The sequence below is a fragment of the Thermobia domestica genome, chromosome 2, assembly GCF_964235325.1.
Source record: "Thermobia domestica chromosome 2, izTheDome1.hap1.1, whole genome shotgun sequence".
NCBI classification, from domain to species: domain Eukaryota; kingdom Metazoa; phylum Arthropoda; class Insecta; order Zygentoma; family Lepismatidae; genus Thermobia; species Thermobia domestica.
The window spans coordinates 87,515,891-87,541,346 of record NC_137455.1 but is presented as its reverse complement, the minus strand read 5'-3'; the positions used below and the strand labels follow the sequence as shown (position 1 = coordinate 87,541,346).

The following is a 25,456-nucleotide window of genomic DNA, read 5'->3' as shown; positions in this document are numbered from 1 at the left end:
TAACGCGCACTTAAGAAAATGTCAATAATGTTGATAAACTGAAATCATGGTGAAATATTGAGTTTAGCAAAACGAAACGTAACGGAAATCTAACATCTTGCCCTCAGGAAATGTTCTTTCCATAGCGCCATAGATCAAAGATCAGATCAGAGAGACAGTGAAAAAAAAATGTCATGGATAGGGGTCGACGAACGTCAAGACATTCTATTGGATAATGAAATTGATAGTTATGTCAAACTTCATGTTTTCTTGCGATCACTTTAGTGAAACAAAGGGAAGCTATATTTATATACACAGAGGAGATATGGGAGAGGCTTCGTGGTTGATGACAGATGACATATAAATGCCATCGTCAATATAGTACTTTGTGTAAGTACTGTGCAAGACAGTGCATCTGATATATTGTGGTGACTAAGTGTGAAGTGAATTATGATACCGCCACGCCTCCGAAACGGAAGTTCGTATTTAATTTAACTCTAGAGAAAGAATATACTTTCATCAAAAAAAAAAAAAAAAAAAAAAAAGAAAGAAAGAAAAAAAGTCACAAAATATAATCTGAGAATCAGGTTTACGCCCCCCCTCCTCTCCAGCCCCGGATTCATATGTGTCCCATTTTTGCAAATTAAAATTCTGGTCAGTTTTAGGCTACCTCATCTTCCAGAAAGCGAACCGCACCTTCAAACGATACCTCTGGATCCGCTAGTGCTTCTGTATGGCACAGTTCTATACAATATACATACTGTTATCGTTGGAAAAGAACCCGTCAAGGCACCCTTGCAAAACAACATCAAAGATAAACGGTTTTATTTATTTTTCTGTACGGCTTAGTTCTATAAAATGAATACAAGGTATTACTGTGAGTGAAGAACCCGTGAAGGGTGCAGTGCGTCCCGCGCTTAGAGCACCCTGCGAAACACCACGTTAGAGGGAAGTGGTTTTAATTGTCCTTCTGTATATCAGTTCTATATAGTAAATTCATATAGTCATTGGCGCAAATCCCGAGAGGATGAGGGGGACATGTCCCCAACCTTGGAACTACGGGGGACTGTCCTCTCAATAATTCGATTTGAAATGTGTTTTTGGGGGAGAAATGTGATGATTTGTGTCCGACTGCAACAAAGGAAAGTGAGATGAAATTGATGTTTCCTGGCTTGTTTCATTTTTAAAAAAAGAATCGTATTCTTTCATATTTCAAACTGAACTTCGTATCCTGGCGTATTTACGCCACATCAATCTGTATTAATTCAGCTCCCGTTACTTGGACACAAATTGCAATAAGTGTCAGAAAAGGATATGTGCCTCTCCTCATGCTGGAAAATTGTCTCAGCTGTAGATAGGGCACAAATCCCGAGGAAAGGGGGTGGGGCCTGCCTCCCAATTTCAATACATTAAATTCGTCTTTAATTATTGTTAGTCTATTTATTAAATTCCTGTAACGATTCCTATAATGCTATTGAGATCATCATCATTTTCCTCAAATAATAGTATTCTTGCGTCATACATAATTGATTTTCTTTCTTCATAGTTTTGGGAAAGTTATTATTTAAGTTATTATAAAATAAGTGTCCTAAAATTTAATGCGGTCTAAGTAGAAGCATACCAATTACAAATATGCATGTATTCAGATTTCAGAATAAGTTCATGGCACTGATTTGTAATACTGATATGTACCACTATTTCATCTACATCGCCTGATATATAGTATACAACATGTTCACCTCAGAAAGCAGATTCATCTGAGTCTCATCTGCCTCTTCGCCACCAAAAAAAGCCTTAAATCTGCCCGTCTCCCAATATTGAAGACAACTGTGCTCCCCCAGTTTCTTTGGGAGCCACCCTTGCACCGCCACTGCACTTTATCCGATTGTACACTAATGGAATCTATGACTAAAAATAATGGACATTCACTTTTGCCCAATTTCAATCCGACATTTTGTTCTGGAGTATGGCTGTTTTTGCATTTTTCCGAAAATTTTCGAGTGGTCATCGCTCCGAGGCATTTCTACACCCAGGTTGGTCTATACTTTTCTTTTTATCTTGGAGACAGGAATTAAATCTTCCAAAAGACAGACAGACAGACAGACACACACACACACACACACACACACACACACACATATATATATATATATATATATATATATATATTAATCACGTTTGTATGAGCGCCCTCTTGGTAGACTTGTCAACCGCCCTCATTACTAAGCCAGCACGGGCCTGGATCTTTGTGGATGTTTGTGATACTGTAGCATCCTTAGTTTGTAGCAAAATTTCAGCCTTTTTTATATTATTCTAAAAGTTACAAGAGTGTAAAGATAAATAGTCCACTAAGTGTGTTCGTGTCACGTTATTTTTTTATTTTTACTCTAAGAGTGTCAAACACGAGTGTCCTCTAAATAAATCTTATGTACCCCACTCGGGGAGGGGGCTAGAAGACTCAAATGACACCAATGTACAATCACTTACCTCTGTTTCTTTTGTGGCTCCATCTCTGGATCACCCTCGGCCTCAATAATCTCTTCCAGTGACTGCTATCCTGATGTTTCCTGTATAACACCAACGTGTCGTGATCTTAAATGGTACCACAAGCCAGTCGTTGAATTTCGATTGTGGATAATACTTCGACAGTAATTGCATTTTGAAGAAACACCATCATTTTCACGAGTGAAATGTTCCCATATATTGGACTTTCCCATTGTAAATACTTCCCGAAAATCTCTCTTCTTGCAGTTCTTTTATATAGTTCGAAACAAGCTCTGCGTTGGTAACTGATATAATGAACTCGGTTGGGTATTCCTCATAACGAACTAATGCTTCTCCCACTAGGCCAATAAACATATCAGAAGTGTTGATATCGTAGGACACGTGTCCTTTCTCTAAAAACAATCTTTTATTGTTACCAAAATATTCAGTCACAGCGAATACGAAACCACCTACCGTATCAGCAAAGGCGAGTACGAGATAGCTAGCTAAAAGCAGTCTCAAATAGCTATTACGATTAAAACACGCCGCATCAGCGAAATAAGATACTATTCAATTTCAGTCAGGGAGTAAAGCTTATCTGTATGTAATGATGCGTTTCTTTTCTTTTGTTTATAACTTCAATCAAACCAGGCAGGGAAGGAAATGTTGCTCTTTCGCAACTTCACATTTCTCTTCAGTTTCGTTTCGTCCCTTCGTGTTCCATCTCCTTCTGTTTCGATTTTTTTCGTTTTTCGTTTTCCGAAAAAATTTTCGTTTTTCGAAAAATTTTTCGTTTTTCGTTTCTCGAAAAATTTTTCGTTTTTCGTTTTTCGAAAAATTTTTCGTTTTTCGTTTTCGAAAAATCCATTTTTCGAAAAAGTATTTTTCGAAAAAATGTGGCCATCCCTAAAAATTACACAAATTCTAATAGCTTATATAGGTGAATTATTATGAATAATAGTAAGTTTCAATTATCAAAGCTAATACTATGTATCTTTCATTAATACCAATATATTAAAGTATTACTACTATTAAAAGTAAGTTTACTGGTATAGTGGTTAATGCTGAAAAAAGTTCTGTAGGGGGCTAAGAAAAAATAAATCTTCTAAAAGAAACCTGATCATTCCTCTGTTCTTAAAACTCTCCTTAGTGTTATCCATAGATAAAATTAAATCAAACAAATAGACGTTTAACAAGTCTTAACTACCGGCAACAGCGCGGTCAATGACCTTCGTTGTCCAGCAACAGCGTGAAAGAATACTGAGAGATTTGCGAACAATCCCCCCTCTCGTTTTGTTTACAATAGTATGTGCAGCTATCTGTCAGAGGCCACCTTTCAGTAACTCGACAATAATTACGAAAGTGTAGCCTTTCAAATATAGGGATTACTTTTAAAAAGCTGTGGATTGTAAGACTCGTTGTGACGCAGTTTTTTGTCAATATAGTATCTGGAAATTTTGTCCGTAATCCAGTGACGGGTAACTGATTAAGGGTTCAGAATTGTGAGGTATACCAACCTTGCTTAAGTCTATTCTGCATCTCCTGAAAATCAGGATTTTCAACATAGAACATTTTTCTCGGGGCTTCGCAGAAAAATTAAAATTACGGGGAACATTATTTTGTGCCTCGTTTATTATCTTGTGCAGTGTTGAAATGCACAGGAATATTATGTACATCAATAAAATTAAAAACAAAATTTCTTCAAAAATGCGGAAGTTCTATTTTCTCCCATTTTCTTCAAGATGAGAATGGACTTGCTAAAATAAACTTTTCTGATAGTCAAAAATGTCAGAATATTGCAAAGCTTCATTTTAATCGGTGCTTGTGTTCAGTTAGTAACAGCAACTCTTTCCTTTCTTCTTTGGCTTTATGAACTCCCTCGTGGATATGGTTAGCGTATGCGTCTTCTGTGCAGGAAGCATGTATTCGATTCTCAGTGGGAGCTTACACGATTCGGATCCGACGTTAAGCTCTGCATCCATGTCTCATATAGCCTCCGTGCTGAAAGGGACACTAATCCTCAGTTCAATCAACCAATCTAACTTTAGAAAGCTGGGGCAGAATTTTTTTTAGAGGAAAGTGTTGTTTGAAAAATCATGTTAGGTCGGTTTCAAATTTAACATTTCTTTCAGTGCCTAGACTGCATGAGAAATGGTCCTGCAGGTGAATGTGGGATACAAACCACATGAACTTAGCCCCGTGTCTTTCCATGTATGCTAATATAGCCACGCTAAGCTATATCTTCTTTCACTTGATATTAAGTTCTCACTTGAGAATGCATGAGAATAATATCAAAAATATCCGAAATCTCTTGGATTTTCGTTGAACGGAAGAACGTTGGGCATTTTTCGACCGTTGTAAACTAATGAAATTGGAAAAGCTTCAAGAAATTGCTGAAGTAGATAATTCAAAATTTCGTATATAATGTGCAGTAGACGAGAGAAATCGTTTAAAATCATCCGTTCTATTAGAAATGTGTTCATATTTGATTGCGATAATAAAAGTAGTGACAATTCAAAAGATTTCTTTAAAAAATTCTCATCAGGAAAAGAAAAATGGAAAAATAAGCTGGTGCAATCTGTATTATACTTTGGATCTCACAGTTGTAATGCTGCTTAGTACCAGCCAGTTTGAACAAGATATATTACGCGTCGTTTAAGTTACGCTAAACATATTTGGGAAAACAGTTCTATTTATATAAGAGATGTCATAAATAATATGAAAATTACTTATAAACACGACATGGTTTTCATTGAAGGAATAAATTCACTGCCAAGGCTATTACCAATAATTTGCTTTCTAATACAGTGAAGTTGAAAATAACGCATACGTATGGATCGAAAACAAGAAAGAAAAGGAAAAAAATAATTCATCTATCTTTAATTATGCTTTACAGTTCTTCCCTATGTATTTGGCATATAATTATATAGTAATATGTTAAAGTAACTGGATTAATTATTAAGAATGCAAATAGCATTAATTACATGTCTAATTGCTAATGTATTTCATTTCAGAGACGTAAAGCCAGATAATATGTTGTTAGATAAGCACGGGCACCTGAAATTAGCTGATTTTGGTACATGTATGAGGATGGATTCGGTAAGTAGATGAGTTACTGATAGGATTCATTTTCTGCTTTCAAAGTTTTCAGTGAGGGAGATTATATGAAACGAAACCTACGTTTAAAATGGGATACAAACTACTACTAGGGTTTATATATAATGCAAGTATCCCCATCCGGAATTAACTCGGGACCTATAATAGACATAAATAGACTATATATTTGTACTTATGTAAGAGTATAATTTGATGGATGTTTTCAATAATTTGTATAATAATAATAATAATAAAAGCAAGTTATTTTCTTATCGTTTTTATCGTTACGGCGGCAACGATACTCCCTGTTACCGAAATAATATAGTACATGAAAGTATGCATTAGAACGGATTGATTTATTCCCTAAGACGCACAATGCAGGTAATAATACTTGCGCTCTTTTACATGATAGTACATTAAATTTCTGACCCAATAAATAAAAAAGGATAAGTGAACAACTTTTAATTAATTAATTCTTAATAATTTTTTTCTCATAATATCAGTGTGTATATAGATCAATGTGACTCGACACGTGATTCTAAACTGACCGTGCCGCAGGTTACTTATCCTCACACTATTGCCTCACCTCACATGAGACCATTGCTCATAATTACTTTCGGACAACTCGTCCAGATTCTCGAGAACATGAGAGTACGAATTCAGAAGGCGGGCACCAAATCTGTCCTCACAGTCCATCTAGTCGGGTGTAATCGGTGTGGAGTTGAGATTTTTGTCTCGTGCGAAGATGGAAATTCACTAACCTGGGCTCGTCTTTTTGATAAACTTCGAGTGAGTACACCAACGTCTTTTATTCCATAAATACAGTCTCGTGTAAAGGACTTGGGCCAAGCACTATCTTGAAGTGCGAGATTCAGGCTGATTCCCACAGTGAACGTAGAGAGCCATGGTCTGCAGTTGTGCAGTTCTTACCTGAACTCCCTTCCGAAGCCTGCACCTCCGTCATAACACCGTTCGTGAAACCCTGCAGAAGGAATGTCAGATCGACACGAACGTCAAGTATAATTTTCACAAGTGCTTCACCCATAGTCAGCGATGTCTGGTAAAATCCCAAGGAATATTCCTCAACATCAAGGTTTGGTGTAATGGTTCGAGTGATTATGGATACTTATTCTTGACTACTAGTGGAACAAGCCTTGTCTACTATCAGACAGACTATATATATATACGCCTGATCTCGTGCAAAATAAATCTGGAGACTTAAAAAGCCTTTGCTGAATTGTAGGGGATGTAAAATTCCTCTTCCGTTTTACTCCAAGACTACAATTCAGGGACATACTTCGACAACAGTTTCAGCAACCTCATATAATTCTCATATCACCGTCGTGTCGACAAAAGGAATAGTGAATATGTTTACTACGCCCCTTGGCTGCAGTATTACGTTGCATTTTCTATTCTATCGAAGTTGCCTCTAGGCAGTTAGGCGCGACAAAAGGAATAATTAATATATATACATTCCTCCTGATGTAATATTACTTCTTTTTTATTCTATCGAAGACAGTTCTTGATTGTCATATTACGTAAAATTTATTTTGTCAAATGCGCCCCTTTAACAAAAGAAACAGGAAAAATATCCATTGATTATAGTAATACAAAGCATTGTGTTTTGTCGAAGGCTCAGAGTTTGTACACAGCACTGCTTTCGTAAACACTTTTAGATCTTCAGTCAGTGTAAAATTAGGCAGAATAAATATTAGGCGCCTTCCGTCCCCCAAATATTTTCTACTAGAATTTAGGGGGGGGGGGCAATGCTCCTTTGAACCCCTTCTTGTTACGACAGTGTTACTGATGAACGAATATAGGCTATGACTTGTAAATAACAATTTACAGTTTACCAATATTAGAAACGGGACAAAATTTATATTTTTGTTGAAACGAGGGCACAGCCGAGAAATAAGATGAAAATGGCATCGCCTCGTTTCTAAACGGTACGTATATTCAGTTGTGTATTTTTTTCAACGCATACGGAAGAATTTGCTGAGACTATTGCCGTAGATATTGACACTGTATAGACTGACGTGTTCTCTGCTTTTGATGCATTTCAGCATTTACTATATGAACCATAAATAAATTAACATATAGCAATATTTCAATTTCAATAAGGAATTTCTTCGCTGATTGTGATTATGATATTCGAGATTTTATCATGAAAAATAAAACAATAGACAATTTTCAGCTCCGTTGTAATTGTGACATTCAAGATTTTGTCATGAAAAATAGAACAAGGTAATAAACAATTTTCAGCTCCGTAGATGTGTGTGTGTGTGGGGGGGGGGAGTACACTAGTTTTATTTTTGCTTCTGTTTAAAATGTGAACATGGGGACGCAAGGGGAAATCAATCTGTTCATATTAATCCACAAGTGGAATTATCAGTTTCTGTATTTTTGTGTTGTATTAAATTCGTTGACTGAAGTTCGCATATTTGGTATTGTAAGTTAATTAAATATTTTTAGTACAAACTCAATAGGAAAAAAGGGGGGGCGTGGTGGCTCAGTGGTAGAGCGTTCACCTCTGGTGCTTGGGGTCGCGGGTTCGATCCCAGCCCCCGCCAAGTGAACCTTGTGGTGGACGAACACCGCGTGCGTGGGTTTTCTCGGGGTTCTCCCGTTTCCTCCCACTTTCTTCATTCCACCATTTCATTCATTACTCATCATCACCGTCTCCTTTAGCCTAACCGGCATAACCGTGGGACGTAAAACTCAAAGATTTCATTTCATTTTTTTCAATAGAAAAATAATTTCTGAAGTTACTGTATTATAGAATTGTCGCTGGTAAAACAAAATGTGAGTATATAGAAAGTTGATCCGTCTGTGTGTGTCCAATTTTAAACCTTCAACTCTGCTCACAGAATCGACCGACTCGGATGATTCAAACAGCAATAGAAAGTCAAAAGACCTATAGTATGGTGCCAGGTTGGCGTGTGTGTAGTGTGTGCATTGGCTCCCAAGGTGAACCGGGTTTGGGAAGGTTACGTCGTAGCACTTTTCCACGCCAAGTTTTCCGTAACAGATTCAGAAATAGGGCAGGGCAAATTAATGTCCTTGAGGTAAACGGCAATCTAGAACATAATTAATTGACTTAAACACTGAGACGTTCCAACACTTCGTTCGCTCAGTAAGGGGGGTAGAAAGCGACCGTGTATTGCGGTGACTCCACTTGAGCTCGAAAATTACGCCGAATAGCCCTGGAGGAAAACCCTCCAACTCGAAGGTGTGGTGGTAAGTGGCACAGTCAACTACGTGATAAATTAAAACTCCGGATGATGTTTAAGTCATGGACATGTCCTTACTATGGCCCATCGGAGGGAAAGAAAGATCCATTGCACGCACCTCTACTACGAACACCATCTATGCAGAGAAAAGTGGAAGTTTGCTGTCACACTCGATGAAGCATGGATTTATCTACCAGTGTGTGGCAAAATTCGAGCTATAACCTACACCTCACGAGGCGCAAAAACCTGTCCTGACTTCTTCCGTCAGTGAAAAGCAAGGTTCTCGAAGGAATTTCATGTTCTCGCGGGCTACTGCTATGAAGGCAAGTTAAAAATTTGGTTAGATGCCAGAAAACGGCAAAATCAACTCCATATTTTATCAGCAACATATCCTAACATAAAGTTATACAGAAAATCTACCCCATTTATATGGAAATGCAATAAACTAAATTTGTGTGCGTATGGATAAGGCCTCATCACATAATCCGTGGGCGCGATGTCAGTCCCGTGGTTTATTACGGGATTGACACATTTCCATCTCGTTGTGTGACCACTGTCTCTGGACTCGAGAAAGCCTGTCAGGAATAGCGGCTCAAGATTTCTGTTTCTATACTTAAACGGAGCCTCCTAGAATGGAAGTTACGTGCATGGTTATTACCAAGACACATGGTGCTTACATGGAGGGTGGTCCCTTATCGAATTCGGACACATACAGACGGATGAACCTTCTGTATTCCGAAATTTTAGTGTAAGTACTGTAGTGATCTTAGGTGTTAGTCAAATATTGAGAGAAATTACTTTTATTTTGCAGGATGGTTTGGTTCACTCGGACACTGCAGTTGGAACGCCTGACTATATTTCACCTGAAGTGCTTCAGTCACAGGGTGGTGAAGGAGTGTATGGACGAGAGTGCGACTGGTGGTCAGTGGGTGTTTTTCTATATGAAATGCTTGTTGGGGACACTCCATTCTACGCAGATAGTCTAGTGGGAACATATAGTAAAATAATGGACCATCGGAATTCTCTACACTTCCCTGGTGATGTAGATATAACGCAGGAGGCCAAAGGATTGATATGTGGTTTCCTTACTGACAGGTATTTAAATATGTGTTTGTGTATATGTAATAAAATAATAGTAATAATATACTTGAAACAAAACTATACCGAAGCGGAAAAAGAAGATTAATTACTTATTAGAAATAGTGAAGATACACTAACACACATCAAGAAAGTGTATATGTATGACATCTTGTAAAGTCTCATCGGATAGAAAGGGTGAAAAAGTAGAGAGAAAAGAAAAGAATAATTACAAGACAAGAGAAGAAAGTGAGAAACATCTGGGCTTCGTGTTGGAAGCAGAATCGTGTGCTCACGTGATAGTCTTACCAGGCTAAAAGTAGGTGAAGTTTAGTGCGGAAGATGGAACTAATGAGACGGGTAGGCCAGTAAGAGCGAAGGGATAGAATCATGAGAATAAATGAAGAAAAACATTTTTATAATATAGGGAAATATTGAATTAATGAAGAAGCTAACGAAAATCATTCATTAATTTTAATCAGAATTTTTAAATCTTTTTTTTTCTTATATTATAGAAAAAATATCATAATTTATTATTCCTTCGCTCTCATGCACTCTACCGAACCTGTCCGTCTAAGACCATATAATCTTGCATTCCGATATGGCACTTAACGTGGACGCTTCAGTATTTTGTGTTATTTTTCTTCTAACTAATCAAGCATTTTAGCGAAAGTGCTTATTGTATACTCTTCTAATGTGATTATGTGTTCACTATAGTCTGGTATACAAATAATGTTCAGAATAGGTTCTGTATATACAGGTGAGAAACTCACCCCATATTTGCGACAGGAGTTGATGTGACGCGCTCTTCCTGCATAATACTTTACCCGTTTTCCTAGGTAGCATTTGATAGAGGTTGTGTGAAGCCCTAAGCCCAAAGGAGGCTAAAACAAGAGAATAAATCCCATTCCCATGTGGGATCGAACTCGGATTATCCGGTTGGTAGGTAGATTTTCACTGACTATGCACTTTGTTCAGATCTGATTTAAATAATCCAGGCTGCCTATTTCTCTTTGAAGAGCTGTTAATTCTTATCCATAAGCAGAATTATACAAACAGATGAGAATCTTTGGCTGTTTAAGAAATTCATTTAAACCCAAAATACTAAATTTTTCTATATAATATTTTAAAGAGAGATACGGTACGTGATCATTTTATTTATTTAATTATTTAAATAAATAAATATATTGCACGCACTATATTTTATCTGACGGCCTTCGAGAACTAGAAGACATAGATGTATTCGTTCCTTCAAGTTCCTGAGTATTATGAATCACTTGAATATGGAGAAGAAAGAAAAGAAACCAAATATATATATATATATATATATATATATATATATATATATATATCGTTGAATAATGAGTGTTCGTTATTCCTATGTTTGAACAATGTGAGACGCACTGTATAATTTAATTCACTCGACACAGTATGTCATCATTCCTTAATTAAATGATTTTGGGTTTTTAGCTGTGGTCATGATTGATCAGGATTGAAATCTCTATTAGATGATACATTACTATTTCAGTGAAACTACTATCTTTAAAAAAAAAAAAAAAAAAATGTAATTTACTTACCAATACTTATAATTTACTAATTTTAAAGTTTTTATTTTTATATAAAATCTGAGTTAAATTACTAATGAAATTGTAGCTTAAAATTTGAAAATATATTTCTTGCATTGTGGTTATTGTTTGTGTTATCATGAATAACTAGCTGGAAAATGAAATCTAACTAAATACTAGTCTTCAGCACTACTTCATGTTCTACCTAACTCTTAGGGTTAAGAATGTTCTAATATTCATTGGTTTCAGTTCCGTAGTAATTTTCTGTACCTAATTAGAATTCAAGTTCTGTTTTACTGCTATTTATTACTAATGAGTTATTGGTTTCAGGACGCGAAGACTGGGAAGAAATGGAGTAGAGGAAATAAAAAATCACCCGTTCTTCCATAATGATCAGTGGACATTCGACACAATACGAGATTGTAAGTGCATATTTCATATTTATTTCATAACAGATTTCTTAAGTGATTATGAAGTGTTCTATAATTTAGGAATTTGAGGTAACGAAGTCAGAAAAGACATATCTTTATGCTGTTGAAAGTTAAATTGAAAAGAAGTAAGATATCATTGTATTTAATAATGTAGATTCTAATTTCTGTAAAGTATTTGCTTTTTCTGTGTGTTACTTCCTTTTATCTCAGAGGCTGCACGTAGTGTAGTCACTAACACCCTCGCCTTTGCGAGCTTTCCCGAGTTTGATTCCCGGTAAGAACACTCAGCCAAAAAAGTGTAAAAGCATTTTCAGGCGTCATTCTGAGGAGATTTTCCTGGTTTTCCTTATCCACACTAGGCACATACTGAAATAGTACCTCATGTAATGGTCCGAGGCCGCTTCTTTCTTTTTCCATTTCTTTCTCCCTTCCCAGTTCCCCGGACAGTGTGATCGCCGAGGAACGTCATCCGTCATACGTGATGGGCTACCATGGCCATAGATGTCGAAAGCCCAGAAATCCTAATCCTAATTCTTCCTTTAATTTCACTACCTCGGGCAGTGCAGAAGAATAAATGTCTGTCAAGAAAATTCATAAATCAAATTGAAATTCAACTTAAAATTGCACACACTTTCCTTCTACTCATGTCAGATGATTTCACTAATATATAGCCGATTATCCAGCTTTTTGAGTTTTTTTTTTTTTTATTTATTTTTTTTAAAGCGTTGAACGATGCAATAAGATAGGAAATCCGTAATATAGAATATAATAGACAGGTGTCAAAAAAGCTAGAAAGACTAAATTTATATATATCTAAACGACAATCTCACTATCAATTGTCTTATGGTAATAGCTAGATTTAAACTCGCAGCACTGATTTTTCAATAGAAATGCAGAAGCCGTTTTAATGATATCCAACTGCAGAATAGGCAAATCTACGATGTTCAGTTACGCCTCACATTGCTGTTGTTGCCTTGACAATCAGTTCTGAGCCTCCTGCTCCCTGCTCCGCGCATTCTAAAATAAACCGTTTATCGTATGCTTGGAAAAGGCGAGTCGTCATTTGGAACTAAAGCAATGGAAGAATCAGTAGCATCAATAGTTAAGATTTCAACATGGAAATGGTTAATTTGATGTAACGAATATTCGATGGCAAAAAATGACTGCAAATCAACATAAAACATATGTTTTGAAATCCATAATGTTTCACAGTTTAAAAACCATATGTAAACGGCTTCATTCTTTACAGAAATTGAGATGACTCGCCGAGTCAATCCCATCAATATAAAACCGGCATTTGTTTTCATTATAATAGAATCTAGTAATAATGTTACCCCACTTCTTAATTATTACCAAAACTTTTATTTACAGGTGTTCCTCCTGTGGTACCTGAATTAAGTGGGGATGACGATACTAGTAATTTTGATGACGTAGAAAAGGATGATAGTCCAGAAGAGAACTTCCCCACTCCAAAAGCATTTGCTGGGAATCACTTGCCATTTGTAGGATTTACCTACTCAAGAGATTACCAGTAAGTGATTTCTCAGTTGTTTAGTGTTGAACGTCACTCTTGCGATTTGAAAGCAGGTGCTTTGTAGTAGATAGACTATTAAGAGTTTGCATTAATTGATAAGTTATATTCTATACACAGTGTTGTTATTATTACCTAAAGTACATTTAATAGGCAATAAATGTTGTACAGGTATCAAAATTATTAATTAAAAAATATTTTACATTCACTTCTTGAGGTAACATAGAAACTGAAAATATTGAGTGTTATTTTCTGTGTTCCAGGTTACTTGCTGAAAAGATTGTTCGAGATATGGTAAGATTTTCAAATTTTATATTTTTGTAATTAATCTGATTATTATAGTAACATTTTAGATTACTTAGTATTTTTAATTTAAAAAAAACTTATTCATTTATTGGAAAGAAGTTTAATGTGTGCATGGTCATCGAATGATTTTTAGATATTAAAAATCAAATGAATACAGCTTATGATTAGAGGTACGAGTTTTTCGCAATGCGCGATAAAACGAAATTAAGTAATTTTCAATTTCTTGACGTTTTATGTGTATATTTTGATTGGTTTCCGTTGCGTGATAAAACGCGAAATTGGCAGTTTTTGCGCGAAATTTCTAACAATATGCAAAATAACGTGAAATTTTAAAAATATATTTTCATTAATTTAAAAACATATTTTAAAAAATATATTTTCATTAATTTAAAAACATCAGTTTTCCTCTGACGCCAGTTTTCCTTTCAAAATGTGATGATCTAAATTTTCATGCTAAAAGACTAAAAAGTTATTTGAAAGACAAGAATCTAATTTTGAAGACTCATTTGTCTTGTTAGTGATAATTGTGGTGACCTTATCGATTCTATAACTTTGTCTGAGACGGACAAATCTCCGACAGCACATCTGTTGAGTAGTCGTCTTGACAGATTCAGTACTCGATTGAACGTTTTGCGACAAGGCCTCGTTGGTGAAAAAAACTAAAAGCACACTTATGTTTGTTACCAAGTGAAAAGAGTAACACTGATTTTCCTTCAGTGTTAAATGTGACTTTAAAAAACGTGCAGAAAGATCATTCTGGAAGCTTTATTCCCGAGGAAAAGACTTCCAAAACTACAGAAATATATGATGCTTTGGGAAAGCTATTTGATCCTTGTATAATTGCATGTAGTGGTGAACCAGATATTGTTGCGTTAAGTAAGTTTTTCAAGGCTTTGCCTTCATTTAGATTTAGAAAGATGCAAGCATCTTATTATGAAGTACCGTATTTGGAGTTCTACAAAGTGGCCTATTAACTCTTGACAAGTGATTCGTCTGGAAGTGCAATGTAGTGAATGTTTTGAGTGGACAAAAGTTCCAAAGTGATGATTGTTTGATTTTTGTAAATGAACTTATATATGTGTGGCTTCCAAGAAGCAATGTGCCAATTGTGATTTTTTTCTTCTTTTTTTTAAGTATGGACTGGTGATAGGTGACAAACGTACAACAATGAAAGAGGAAAATGTGGACACATGTAAATGTAATGATTAAATTGCTTAATGCTTAAATGTAACTTGTGCCTATGTGTTTTCAGAAGACAGCAAAACTGTCTTCATAATAAGTTTAGTTACTGATTTTCCTTCAGTTTGATTAATATATACGTATTTTCTATAAGTGAAATTTGCAATATCAAGTGAAATATTCAGTGTATTTTGTTTTTAGGTAATTAATGGTTTATTTCTGCAGCGATCTAGATTAAAAGGAACAATTGTAAAAATGTCAGGGAAGATCTTTTCCACAAGAGCTACAAAATGCGAAACTTTATTTGGAAAATGCGACAAAATATGAAAAACGAAACGCGAAATTTTCAAATTCTTAGTGCGAAAAAACTCGTGCCCGTAATTATGATAGATATTTGACAAGGCGTATAATGTTAGATAATTTCGAAGTTAATTCCTTAGCATCAAGTACAAATTAATGATAAGATACTAGTTCGAGATTAGAGTTTATTAGATTAATTAGCAGGGTTGGCAAAAACCATGGTGTTTATTGAAAAAACCAAAAAACCCGTTTTTTTTTGGTTTAAGCCCTCTTTTTTTTGGTTTAGACTAGTTTTTTGGTTTAAATAATTTGCTCTATGTATTTATATTACATATGGACAGAAATAAGTTTGTTTCGCCTTGCAACAACAGGGTTATGCTGGAAGGGGTCTTATAAGCTTAAAGCGGGATCTAAACAGCTTCCCGGCTTACATCCGAGAGAAATAGTCCTCCATTTGGCCTCGAAACCGGGATTAATTGGCCACAAATGCAATGTCTGCCGACTCACTCACGAAGGACTCCTGATAAAAATACGTTGTACTGATCTTTACATACTTGTTAATATAATTGTTAATATAATTGTCAAGAGTCATTTCAGGACAAAAAGATAAATAGTTGCACAAGTGAAACCATTATACAGAATTACATATAAATCGGGAAACTCCCGCGTTAGCCATTGGAAAAATCCTATTATTACTTTAAATGCAAAGCAAATCCTGTTATTGCTTTGCATGTAAAATCTGTCAACGTATCATAATCAGTACGCTAAAACTGAGGGATTAAATTCAAAATTTAGTATGTAGATATCATTCAATAAAATTAAAACGAAGTCCAGTCCAAGCTAATTTGGAAGCTACGTAGGCAGTCGATAAATTTTGCCAATGTCTATCAATACATTTAGGCAACCTTTGCTTCTTTATAAAACAACAAGCATTCTGGCAAGCAAAAACATATAATTTGGATTCGTTTCGTATGTTTAGGCTTAACATCTTTATGTAATACCGAGGTTATAAAGAAGACTTTCGCTTTGAAGTGACATCCAAGCCGCTACTTGGTTTACACATGAAAGAAGGGTTGTGGTTCAACCGAGAATTGAACATGGGACACCTTGATTAAAAGGTGAAAAGGAGATAAAACTAATGCAGATGGTTTGAAATGCGGAAACGTCACCATGAAGTTTACACGATGTAAAGCATTTTTCGTTCTTTTTTTCTTTTTGGTTTAAACCAGTTGGTTTTTTTTAAAAAAAAAAAAAAAAAGCTGGTTTAAACCAGCCAACCCTGTTAATTAGATTTTGAGCCAAATCTAATTTTCATTTTAGTGTTATAAGTTTACGAAATATCAGAAAATACGGACTAAGTTCACTTGTAAATAATTGTATGTGGAGAAAGTAATTTTAGATATGGCGTCCAGTGGTACTCAGGAAATTAACGACGCAAGATATATATATATATATATATATATATATATATATATATATATATATATATATATATATATGTCCATAGACTGATATATTTAAGTGAAACAGTATTCATGTTACGATCATTACTGCCGATACAGTTTGAGATTGGCGTGATTTACAGAGAGACTAGTAAAGGAGTACTAGCCCATTATTACTCTGTCTCCGCAATATTTAACTCCAATCAATCAAGATTATCAGGATCGGAGCTAAACGATAATCTGTAGCATGGAACGTAATTCTCATCATCATCAACAGGCATGTGCTAGAAAAATGTGTTTGTGCTGGGCTTCACTCAGTGCATAAGACTATTCAGTAGCAGACACTTGAATACACATATTCCATAGTAAATTATATTAAAGATCGTTAAATTTAATTTTTGAGATTTCATCGATGTACCAAATTAGAACCTAGAATTAGAGTAAGTCGCATATTTCAACAGCAATAACAAGCCACTAAGTGTGTATGTTCAATAAAAATTGGGTTAAGTACTGGTATACGTCTCAAGTAACGCAAGTGTAATTCGTTTTGGAAATACATATACAGGGTTTGTCCGGGAAGTAATCCGCCATGACTGTACTTCGGAGCGTGCGCGCACCGACTGGATCCGGTAGAGGGCGTTCCTAGCTAACGAACGAGCGGCTGGTCAGTTGTCTCCGAGCACACGGAGAGTCAGGACAGGCTTTTTCGCGCAACGTGTTTCTGTGAGTGGTGCAAGCCGAAAATACAGCGTTCGTTAGAGCAGAGGTACGCGATTAAATTCTGTGTTAAACTCGGTAAATCTGCGACAGAGACGTTTGGTATGATCAAGCAGGCCTATCCAGATGATGCTTTAGCAAGAAGTGGTGTGTTTCGGTGGCACAAGGCCTTTTCGGAGGGCCGGGAAGAGGTCGCCGATGAAGACCGTGCTGGAAGACCTTCGACTTCGACAAACACCGACAATGTGACTCGTGTGCGCGAAGTTTTGAACTCAGACCGTCGACTAAGTATTCGTTTAATTGCCCAGATGTTAAATTTACCAAAAACTGTGGTTCATGAAATTGTGACGGAGCATTTGAACATGCGCAAGGTGTGCGCGAAGATTGTCCCAAAAGTGCTCACTGACGACCAGAAATTGCGGCGAGTGGAATTGTGCCAAGAAAATTTGAACATGTGTGAAAGTGACCCCCGAATCATGGATCTTTGAGTATGATCCCGAGACAAAGAGGCAATCTTCCGAGTGGCATACGCCGGCGTCTCCTCGCCCAAAAAAGGGAAGAATGAGCAAATCCAAAGTGAAAACGATGCTCATTGTCTTTTTTGACATCAAAGGCATCGTCCACCATGAATTTGTTCCTCCTGGACAAACCGTCAACGCCAAGTTTTACGTGAAAGTGCTCAAGAGACTCAAACGAAGGGTCAATCGGGTCCGACCAGACATCGGAGCCGACTGGAAGCTGCACCACGACAACGCCCCGGCTCACACCGCCTTTCTTGTGAACAGCTACCTGACCAAGGCCGGCATCCCAACGCTTCCGCAGCCGCCCTACAGCCCAGGTGTGCCCCCCCCCCCCGACTTCTTTTTGTTTCCTCGCCTGAAACGCCCGATGAAAGGCAAGCATTTTGAGACGACAGAGGGGATCCAAGCAGCTTGCACCGCGGCTCTCAAGGCTATTCCGGAGAATGACTTCAGTGACGCCTTCAATGCTTGGAAATCGCGCTGGCAGCGCTGCATCGACGCAGAAGGAGCCTATTTTGAAAGTTTTTAAAGAATTGTAACGATTGGCTCAATATATATATATTTTTTTTTAATCGACTCAGTCCTATTACTTTCCGGACAAACCCTGTAGTTTTTCTCCATACGCAAATTCCAATGCAATTTTCAGTATGACAAAATATTTACAATATTGTTACTTTTAAATGATTTTGATTGTTTCACATTAACTCATGTATTTGAGGAAAGGAAAATGTGTGTCATAATTTATTTTTTGCAAAAGTGATTTAATTTAGCCTAGTCTTGTCTGCCTCGTATTACTGAATGTTCTGTGTGCTTTTATCTTTAGCTTATGACTGGCTGTGTTAAGATCGAGTAATGAAAGTGAAGGCATTTTTGCTTTGTATTATGTTTGTAAATGTCCTATTGTAATGCTTATCTTTTTTTTTTCTCTGCTTGTTCTCGTGATTGGCTTCTGGCATTGTCATTTCATCAGGTGGATACAATAGTAAGTATGGCATGAGAAGTGTTATTTAATTTGACAACTAGATTAAGTGAAAAATTAGTAGCTATAATTTATAGGTCAGTAGTTGTAATGTGTATCTTTTAATCTGTGTTCGTTAATATACGAGAGCTGACAATAAAGTAATGAGAATTGTTGAAAAAAACAACTTTACTTACATTTTTAACCAACCACAATGTGATCACCTTCAAAGTACTCCCCTTGTGCCTGCACACACTTACTCCATCGGCATTTCTATTGTTGGTAGCATCTCTGAAAGTCATCTTTTGGGATGCCTGCCAAAGCCCGTGTTACAGCTACTTGAATGTCTGTTTCTGCTTCAAAATGGTGTCCTTTAAGAATGCTTTTACCTTTGAGAAAAAAAAAAAAAACGGGGCGATGTCCGGTGAACAAGGAGGGTGTAGTAGCACTGTAATGGATTTTAATGCCAAATACTGCCGAACAGACAATGCAGTTTGGGCTGGTGCATTATCGTGATGGAAGATCCAGGTGTCAACAATCTCTGGACGAACGCGTCGGACGCGTTTTCAAAGTCTTTCGAGAATTTCTATGTTGAAATGTTGATTTACTATCTGCCCTGGAGGTACCCACTCTTTATGGACAATTCCCCTGGGGTCAAAAAAGCACACAAGCATGCATTTCACCTTGGACTTCGATATGTGGGCTTTCTTTGGTCGTGGCGTATCTTTCGAACATTGCGCACTTCGACGTTTCGTTTCGGGGACATGTTGAAAACACCAACTTCCATCACCAGTGATAATTTTGTTCAGTAAATCCGGGTTAGATTCTACTTGGTCCATCAAATCAGCCGCTACAGTCCTCCGGTCATCTTTTTGTTGTTGTATGAGATTTTTCGGGACCAGTTTGGCACACACTCTTCGCATTTTCAAATTTTCAGTTAATATCAGACGAACTGATTCTCGATTCATGTTCAGTTCATTCGCAATTATTTTCACGTTTAATCGTCTATCTGCTCGCACAAGTTCCCTCACCCTGTCTGTATTCTCTTCCGTTCGTGTTGTGGGTCGCCCACTGCGGTGTTCATCTTCCATTTTGGTTCTGCCTTCCGCAAACATTTTGTACCAACGATACACCTGTGCCATTGATAACACTTTATTTCCAAAGGCCTGCTGAAGCTTCCGGTACGTTACCTCGGTAATCTCACCAAATTTCACGCAGAAGGAGATTGCGTAGCGCTCTCAATATTACGCGTTTCCATTGGTGTGACGGGGGTCCAACACACGACCGCACTCTTCAACCTCTAACTACCCAATGAATAATATTTCGTGAGTGCCACGTGCTGTGCTAGTGGAGCAGGTTCAAGATCACACGCTGGTAGCGGTTTCAGTCTACAGAGTTGCCAGCATCAGCTGAAAAAAAAAAAAAACATTCTCATTACTTTATTGTCTGACCTCGTACAAATGGGTATCAAAATAATAGAAACATCTGAAGAAATTGTAAGGGTGAGACCACTGATATCCTGCAGAACATCTCTGATTCGTTCTGGGATTGAGGCAGAGAAGTCATTAATGGTTTCCATGAAAATGTTGTACCATGTCTCACACTGTGCAGTATCTAGTCCGTCGACGAAGATGGTGATTTACTCCTGAGTCTAAGCTCCAAAATTGATCACAAGTGCTCAATAATGTTGAGGTCTTAGAATTAGATGGGTTATGGGAAGTGTTGTAGTCAGTCAGATGTTCATGAAACCATCCACAACAGCTCTAGTAGTGAGAATTGGCACAGTCATCTTGGAAAATTATGTTAGTGGTTAGGGTTCTGTGAGGGTAATCACAAAATCCACAATATATTAGGAAATTAAGACCCACAGCATCACAGAACTGCCGCCATGTTTCATAGTAGGGAGGAGACAGTTCTGAGCGTAAGTTCTTTGAAATCCACCAATATTCAAGCCCTGTTGTTCGAAATAAGATGAAAGGATTTATTGGACCTATTTCTCGTTTTCAATCATCGACAGTGATTAGTAGTTTAGAAAGTGTAACTTGTCGGATGCTCCTGTTATACAACAACTCATGTCGAACTATGTTGCTATAGGCTGGTTCAAGTGCTGATTCTGCGTTTGCGGAATTACCTTTACACTCTTTGGGTGCAGTCTCTTTTCCTTCGATGCTCGGCGATCCCTGTCATTTAAGCATCTCCTCATTCCAATATTACTCTTCATTCATCTTGTTTTTATATGGGTTCTATATGTCATCATCACCTTGGACACTATTCCTTGCTACACGCCTGACACACTTGCTACTTAGGTACACTTGTCCCAACTTCGCACCCCCACAGTTTGGCAGGTCTCCTATGTTGCATCACCATTGTCCTCGGTATCTTCATTGTTACCTCCTTACAATCTTAATAGATCCTTACATACGTTTCAATTGTTTTGTTAAACATCTGCATATATCTTGATCCATTGATGAACAGAGAATACTTGCCATGTACTTTCAGAAAACATCTATTATTTGTTCCACTTATTAAAATATTTTAATTCTGTTAATTTATATTCATAAAACTTTGCCAAGGAACTGAGAAAGAGAAGAAGTGTGAGATTTGAACATTTATTTTCTGTAATATTGTTTATTTTCAATAACTACTTACAAAACGTCAGAAATATTGGAGAAGAGAACTCTTTAAGTTTACATACAATTAGAACAAAGGGATCCCTCTATGAAAATCAAACTGAAAACATCTGCATGATGGTTAGGAACAAAGCACATTGAACGCATTAAATATAGACACAGCTTTTGAGATTCCAACAGTTTCTTAACGAAATGTACACAGGAATGTAAAGCATATAGAAACAGAAATTAACGAAATGTAAAGCATATAGAAACAGAAGTTTTATCGTGAGAGTTGACACTCAACCTCACATTTTTTTCATGTGTTCTTTTTTATATGACTGAGTTGACATTCAACTAAACATCAGTCTCTAATATTCTTTTTTATTCTTTTATTGACTACTATCGACTCCTTTGTCACTCAGTCTATAAAATAGTTTCGATTAGTGTAAAAGATGTATATCCATTTTGTCATGTATAAAAAAAAGCTTGAAAATAATGTTATAATCTATCAAGAAATATAAAAAAATATATTGAAAAGAAAAAATCAACGATTCTGTTTACTAATTTTTAGAAATGTACACATGTCCTGTTGAAAAGCATTTTCGTGTCTGCACGATGAAGATGCCTGAAAGAGTTGTTGGTGTAATGTGAGAATGTCTCTGGGTACTGCTGTAATAGAAAGCTTGCAAGACAGTGTTTTCAGAATGTTCGCATGTATCATCATTAAATATGTTAGTTTTGACTTATTATTCTCTTGTATTTATTAAATTAACTCCAAATATAAAATTTTAATTTCAGAGTTCAATCAATCACCACGCAGATAGTCATGTTTCTCAGTTGGAAGATCTTCTGGAGAAGGAACGGCAGCTTGTAATAGACCTTGAGGAAAAGCAGGCTCTGCTTCTTAGCCAATTAGATATTGCCTCGCAAAGAGAAGCAGAACTTAGAAATGAATCTACACAATTAGAAAAGAGCCTTGCAATTCTTAAACATGAACTAAAGGAGGTAATTATTTGATTTATGTGTTTTTGGCAGTTTTCATAACTCATTCTTGTTACCTAAACTTGTTATAAAAAGGTGTCTGCTGACCTGGAAAACTTGGAATTAACCTGGAATGTACTTCTGTATCCGGAAAGCCTAGGAAAAGCCTAGAATTTAACCAGAAACTTGAATTTTCCTCGAAGTTACCATTTTATGTAACTACTTTTTGTAAATCTGAAAGAAATTGTACGAAGAAAATTAATTTCAAATCAATAAGAAACATAGAAAATGTTGTACTTTAAAAACTCCAATCTTTTTTACATTATTGTTGTTGTAGAAGCGCAAAGTACAAAAGTAACCAGGTAGCTAGAATTGCTTCTTTCAGTTCAGTGAGTTATGAGTATTACTTTTGAGACAAGTCTAGCCAGATTGTACTAAAAAGTTAATTGTGAATCCAGAATATTTTTATTCTGTAATTTGTAGCTTCTCTGTTTCTGTTTTGCTAATTATTCCTTCTTTATAGCATATATATATATATATATATATATATATATATATATAGTGGCGGATCCAAGATATGATCAAGGGAGGGACTAAACCATAGTTTGCCGCTTTATCCATTGTAAAGCAGGATTGAAGCCCATTTTATCCAGTGTATGCCTGAGCGTCAAGGGGGGTCTGCAGCCTCCCCTTGGATCCGCGCCTATATATATTCTAATTTAAAATTAATAATTCGTTAAAGATGAAAACTCTGATAGCGTATGTTTTAGTTACTGCACATTTTTCTCAACTGGCCTTCTAATAGGCGTCGTTAACAATAACATTATATATATATATACACAAACATTTAGTAGATACCCTGTTTTGCAGCAGTTGATTATGTGCACTTACAGAAATGTCTGAGAAAATGGACATATTTGAAAGTTGATAGTATTGCGTCAATAAAAGTTGAGAACTGATCATCATCATCATCATCATCATAGGTATTCTGCCTTTATTGGCAGGTCACTTGCCGCAGCTGAGAAGCTTCCATGCTCCACGATCCTCCACTAACCTTTTCGTCTTCGCGTATGATCTTTCTGTTTTAATATCGTCCATTAATTGTAGTCTCTTTCGCCCCCTCCCTCTCTTTCCCGCCACCATACCCTCTAGGACGTCCCTCATGATACAATCTCTTCTTAGGCAATGTCCCAACCAGTTTCTCTTCCTCTTCCTAATAATATCTAAAAGTGTTCTTTTCTCACCCACCATTTCTAACACTCTCTCATTCGTTTTCCGCTCGACCCAACTAACTCTTTCCATTCTTCTCCACACCCACATTTCGAAGGCTTCCAGTCGATTTTCGTCACCCTTATGCAATGTCCACGTTTCCGCCCCATACAGCACAACACTCCACACGAAGCATTTTATGAGTCTTTTTCTCAACTCTTTGTTCAAGGTCCCACAAAACAAACTTTTCTTTCTTTTAAAGGCTTCTTTCGCCATTCCTATCCTTGCTTTTATTTCACGTTCGCATTTCATGTCATTACTAAGAACACTACCCAGGTATCGAAAACTATTCACTTGTTTTATTTTCTTCCCTCCTACTTTTATATTTGACACAGACCCCTTCGTTCCAATCACCATGGCTTTTGTCTTTCTAACATTTATTTTCATCCCATATTCTTCAAAGCCCCTTCTCATTTTTTCTAACATTTTATTGATTTTCTTTTCAGATTCTGCAACAAGGGCCATATCGTCTGCAAATCTTATGCATCTAATCATTCTACCTCCTACCGAAATGCCATCATCATCATGTAGGCTCTTTTTCACTATCCCTTCTAGATAGACATTAAATAGTGTTGGCGAGAGGCAGCATCCTTGTCGAACTCCCCTTCCAATTGCACTCTCTTCCGTCAGTTCTTCCCCTATCCTAACACTTACTTGTTGGTTCATGTATAAGTTTCTTATGAGTCTTCTATCTTTCCATTCCAACCCTATCTTTGTTAGAACTCCCAACAACAATTCCCAATTCACGCGGTCAAAAGCCTTTTCTAGATCAATAAATACAACATACACCTCTTTCCCTTTTTCTATAAATCTTTCACCGATCACCCTTAATAATCCAATAGCATCTCTTGTGCCCTTGCCTCTTCTGAACCCGAACTGCTCTTCCTCAACATCTTTATTTGTTCTTCCATATAACCTTCTGTTCAGTATTCGGAGCAGAATTTTAGCTGCATGAGATATGAGACTAATAGTTCTATAATCCTCACATCTCTTTGGGTTCGATAAGAACTGATAGGGCTACGAAATAATGAAATCAATCTAATTTAAAACCATGAATGAATTTTACATTTAGAGGACAGCTAAAATGAATACACTTGGCGTATAAATATAGTGTATACCATATTTTCTTTATCTGTATGTAAATATTAAACAAGGAAAGAAACTTAATTTTCCTTAATTGCATCTGGATAACTGAGGGTATCCATTTTTCATCTTCAATAAAAATTAAAATACATATGCTCCTTGCATTGTATAGGAAATTAAAGAAAAAATAAAATTAATATTCTTGCTATAGTCGAGTATGTAAATAACGTTACAATATGCAGAGTTTAGTAGTTTTCTGTAGTTAGACGAATCCATTTTCCTTAAGAAAGAACACATACTTGTATTGGTCAGTTCTTTAGTTGAATAGCTGTGAACAAGAAAAAGGAATTGTATTTCTAGGTATTCGACATCTATGGCCTTTTAAGCTCGTCACGTACGACGTCCCTTGGTGATCACATTACCCGGGAAATTGGAAAGAAGGAAGTGACCTGGACCTTTTATGTCGGGTACCATCCCAGCATTTGCCTGGTATGAATGAAGAAAGCCCAGGAAAAACCTCACTAAAGATGGCTGGCGTGAAAAGGCTTTTACACCGACAGACCAAGTGTCCCCACCAGGAATCGAACCCGGGACTGCTTGCGCCAAAAGGCGAGGGTGTTAGCGACGACCTACGCGGGGCCACAACAGGAAAAAATAGATCTGAAAATATCCCATTTATTGAATTGATCAAAATT

The 25,456-nt window shown here is 36.6% G+C and overlaps 1 protein-coding gene across 5 annotated transcripts in view; it reads left to right on the top strand.

The window, feature by feature from the left end:
- Rok (Rho associated coiled-coil containing protein kinase) overlaps positions 1 to 25,456 on the top strand; it is a 134,945-nt gene that overhangs the window by 52,476 nt on the left and 57,013 nt on the right. For all 5 annotated transcript variants that reach the window (XM_081743755.1, XM_081743748.1, XM_081743751.1 and 2 more), the window contains 6 exons: positions 5,478 to 5,562; positions 9,601 to 9,884; positions 11,762 to 11,853; positions 13,234 to 13,393; positions 13,657 to 13,687; positions 22,227 to 22,433. In XM_081743755.1, coding sequence (XP_081599881.1) covers positions 5,478 to 5,562; positions 9,601 to 9,884; positions 11,762 to 11,853; positions 13,234 to 13,393; positions 13,657 to 13,687; positions 22,227 to 22,433 — 859 coding nt within the window. The remainder of the gene's footprint in view (positions 1 to 5,477; positions 5,563 to 9,600; positions 9,885 to 11,761; positions 11,854 to 13,233; positions 13,394 to 13,656; positions 13,688 to 22,226; positions 22,434 to 25,456) is intronic.